Below are 4,474 nucleotides of genomic sequence, written 5' to 3'. Positions count from 1 at the left end.
TTTCGTGCGGTATTGCTTTCGGAGAGTGATCTATATATCGCTTCTCTCGCATGCATTAGCACATAAATTGTTGACTGGCCTCGTTGTAGGGTGATTTCTACATAAATCACTTGGCGATCTTCTTAACATAGCGCAACATTTTGTGTCCCGAATAAAAAAGATCAAATATGGAAGAGAATTGTATGCGGCTGATTTAAGGATTATGGAAGTTTATTGTGTAGTCGCTATAATTTTATCAAGCTCCTGATAAACTTTTATTGAATTTAAATCTGAGAACATCCTTCACTCACCATCGATCTTCATTACTAATATTTTGATGATATACTTGACAAAGTTTCAAGATGGTCATCTTTAACAACTAACAATTGACTTTAATTTTCGCACTTTATTATATCGTCCTTTATATTTCTCGCTTTATGCTTTATTTTATCATTCATCATGTTTATGTTTCCGCTATTTTCCCTTTGTCCATTTGGAGGTAGGTTTATGTTTCCTCTATTTTCTCTTTGTCCATTTGGACCATACTCTATCTTTGTGCTATAATATTAATAAACAACTTAAAATCTAAAAAACACATAAGGCTCTCTATGGACTATTGGTTACTATCCCGAGCATTTTGGAGATTTGGACTTGTTGGACTTAGTACCTCTGGACCCTGTTACTCAGTCATTATTCTGTCTGGCATTGGATTGTTGTCTGTTTGAGTGTGCAGGTATTTCCTCAAAAGCCCTTGATGGTTAATTCCAAGGCGTCGTGATAAGAATTTTACCCAAAAAACCGTTACTCTGCCCGATTTTCGTCAGAATTTTAATGTGCTTAATACAAAGTGGTGCTAAAGATAATAAGTTCATCTGGATCCCCAAGTGGTAATGTGTTGGCTTAGTGTTGATAGTCCAAAGGATGGGAAATCTATCTTGACTCTTAATGTCAAGTGTTGGCTTCTTTTTGGTTAGATCGTTCTTTCTTTAGCTTTTATTTTATGCTCTAGGATAGCCTCTTCATCTCCTTCCCTTCTTAGATTTTCAAAATATTCTCCCTTTTTCAAAATCTTCTTATGTTTGCAAACCTTTTCATATCTTTCTTTAAAAATATCTTTTTCCCTTAGTGACTTTTCTTCCAAAGTTTAGACACGATTAATTGTTGTAGTGAGTTGTGATACCCCATGATTTTGAAATTGATTGATATAATGGGATCTTTTCCACGTGAGAGAGCTAGTGGCATACTCCTTGATTTTCATCCGAGTTGGAGCCCTTCTTTCATTTGTGATGCAAAGAATCCATTTGTTCTCATGCTCAAGATCAATGGCTGAGTATTTTCTCCGACGATGATAAAGTGTCTATTCCTTTTAAAACCTTTTCCCTTTTAAGTGGAACTACATTAGCTCTAACTTCTCCACTGCACCGAGGAGGTATGTAGGCACAAGGCTTAATGTCTTACCGAGCTTATTTTAAAAAATCAAACAAACCTTTCTTCGCACACACATAACACATATTTTCAAAAAGGTTTCTGTGGAGTACCACATATGAGGGGTACTTAAAACCTTCCACTTGTATAATCAACGCCTGTACCTAAGATGATCTCTTTTTGTTTTTTAAAAACAAACTCTGAGTTTTTTCGTTCTTTTCCCTTTTCCTCTGGAAATAATAAAGCGCGGTGGCGACTTTCACCGAAATAATGAGTCGAGTCAATTAATGGCTTCGATCTCAGATTTTCCCCGCTACACCCGTTAAAATAATCAGTATAGGAGCAGATACGGGTACCAGTACTCATGCAAACGCACGTGTAACACACCAACACTCATGTGAACGGACGTGTATTCAAACCAAAATTCGTGCAAATGCACGAGTTATTATATTTTTTATACAATATAAAATATTACATGGGAACTAGAAGCTACATGTCTCTTCGGAACATAGAGAGGATGGTACATTATAAGTTCTATTTTATGGAATGGAAAAAATAAACTATTTATCTATATATATAATAAATCAATAAATTTTTAATAAATCATTTTCCTTATATCGTAAAAATTATGTGAAATGCAAATAATAAAACTATTGATCCAAATAAGTAATGAGTTAATATTTTAATAAATTTTGTTTTCTCATATCGTATAAATTAGAAATGAAAAAAAAGAAAACTTTTGTCCTAATGTAGTGAGTCCATAAAATTTCAATAATTTTTTTTGATATCGTAAAAATCATATGAAACAGAAAAAATGAAATAACCGATCTAATTATGTAGCGAGTCAATAAAATTTTATTTAATTATATTTTCTCATATCATAATAATCATATGAAACGGGAAAATGTGACTGCTTAAACAAATATTCAATATTGAAAATTTATCGGCCATCTTTTTCAAATATGTGAAAAAGATTAAGATAACTTATTAAAAAAGATTGAGTATACATTTTAAATTTGTATAATCTCTTATATATTAATTGTCTTATTTGTAAAAAAACTAAAACGATTGATTTATCTCTTTTATTTTATATCAATTTATTCTTGATATTATTATTTACATTTTATCTTCTATATATGTATAGTTATTTAAATTTACTTTTATTCCTAAATATTTTTTTTCAACTTCATATTTTAATGACAGCAAACAAATGCGCGTGTAAAACTATATCTCATCCAAAAATATGAGCTGTGCTAGTTTGACACCATTTAGTACAGTAGGTTACACCGGTATGCTGCGATAAAAAAATAATGACTTGGCATATCAATCAAAGTTAAAATAAATTATTAAAATATAAAAATAGTCTGTTTTGTGTTACAAGTTACGGTGTAGTGTAATTATATAGTGTATGGATAGCTTTTCTCCAAAAATATACTCTGTATGTACGTGCGAATTTGTTACTCCCTCCGTCTCATAATAAGTGTCTTATTTAAGCTTTGCGCGGTTATTAAGAAAATGATTAGATGTGTTGATTTTAATGATAAAATTAATATCATTTATTAAAGTACCCTTCTTTATTTTTTTTTTCTTTTTTTCAATAAATAATTGATTAAAAGAGCAAGCACTAGGGGTGCAACCCTTACAAACCGGAACACCTAAATAGATTTGAAACAATCCAAAGGAAACCAATCATAGAAGCATGAAAGTTAATGTATAGGGGTATAGTAGTGGAAAAAAATAATAAATGTTGCATTGGTATTCTAAAGAGACATTTATTTTGAGACATAGAAAAAGTGCAAATGACACACTTATTATGAGCAGAGGGATTACTAATTTAAAGGAAAATATGTTTTTCATTATCCAGTCATACCAAACTTCCATAACAAAATAGACTTATGACAAGCTAAAAGCAGGTCCTTTATTCCCTTGATTAATTGTAATCTTGTTCCCATCCACATATCCATTCTCCATTTTACAAGTATCTTTCTCTTTTGAAATTATCAAAGCAGTTGGTTCTGGAAGCTGTTTTATTTCCTCTCGATTGAAAAGACAACATCAAACCTTCATATTTCTTTTCTACAACACATTTATTTCCTTCATGGTGGGGGCACTCTTTGGCCAAGTCTCAAGCATCTTCCCATTATTTCTAACATTACAAGTCAACATTATTAAACTGTCACAAAGATAAGGCGTATATGGAAAAATCAACAATATCAAATTTTTTCTATAAAGGAATAGTAGTAAAAGTTTATAGCCAGTCAACTCAAGAATCCTACACCCTGATCTCACCTTTATAACACACCCTCATCTCATTTTCATCATTCACATTCATACAAAACTTTTTTTACAATGGCCTGCCTTCCCTTTCTTTATTTTCTTTTTTTCATAATAGTATCTCAAGCCAAAGCCGGAGATCCTGCATCATGTGATAACAAAAGAGGCAATTACACAGCCAATAGCACCTACGACAACAACCTCAAAACCCTTATATCTAGTTTCTCTTCCCATAAAGAAATTAACTATGGTTTCTACAATTTCTCTTATGGCCAGGATCCAAACAAAGTATACGCCATTGGAATGTGTAGTGGAGATCTTAAGCCCAATGAGTGTCTAACATACCTAAACAGTTCTTTTGCCGATCTTAGAGAGCAGTGTCCAAATCAAAAAGAGGCGATTGTTTGGGGTGGGAGTTTAACTTTGTGGTACTCAAATCGCTCAATATTTAGGATAGTAGAAACTGAACCTACAGCGGATATTTTCAATACGGGAACTGCGACTGACGTGGACAAGTACAATGATGCGCTTTATAAACTGATGACAGATCTTAAAGACAAAGCTGCATCAGGTGACTCTCGTCGTAAATATGATGCAGGTAAGTCTCCGTATGCAAATTTTGAAACTATATATGGAACTGTGCAGTGTGTGGCCGATTTGTCATCCCAACAATGTATTCATTGCTTGGAAGTAGCAATTGATGAAATTCCAACTTGTTGTAATGGCACGTTGGGACGACGACTTCTTAAACCAAGTTGCCGTCTTAGATATGAATCTTATAACTTCTACAATGCTA

General features: G+C 32.7%; 1 protein-coding gene across 1 annotated transcript; it reads left to right on the top strand.

Annotated features, from left to right (window-relative positions):
• Nucleotides 1-3,355: 3,355 nt before the first annotated feature.
• Nucleotides 3,356-4,455, top strand: LOC131642448 (cysteine-rich receptor-like protein kinase 29; the record flags this gene model as incomplete). Its single annotated transcript, XM_058912688.1, has 1 exon — nucleotides 3,356-4,455. A coding segment is annotated over exon 1 (702 nt), but the record flags the coding sequence as incomplete, so codon positions are not given.
• Nucleotides 4,456-4,474: the final 19 nt, after the last annotated feature.

The sequence above is a fragment of the Vicia villosa genome, unplaced genomic scaffold (genome assembly GCF_029867415.1).
Source record: "Vicia villosa cultivar HV-30 ecotype Madison, WI unplaced genomic scaffold, Vvil1.0 ctg.005027F_1_1, whole genome shotgun sequence".
Classification (NCBI taxonomy): domain Eukaryota; kingdom Viridiplantae; phylum Streptophyta; class Magnoliopsida; order Fabales; family Fabaceae; genus Vicia; species Vicia villosa.
This window is presented reverse-complemented; position numbering and strand designations above follow the sequence as displayed.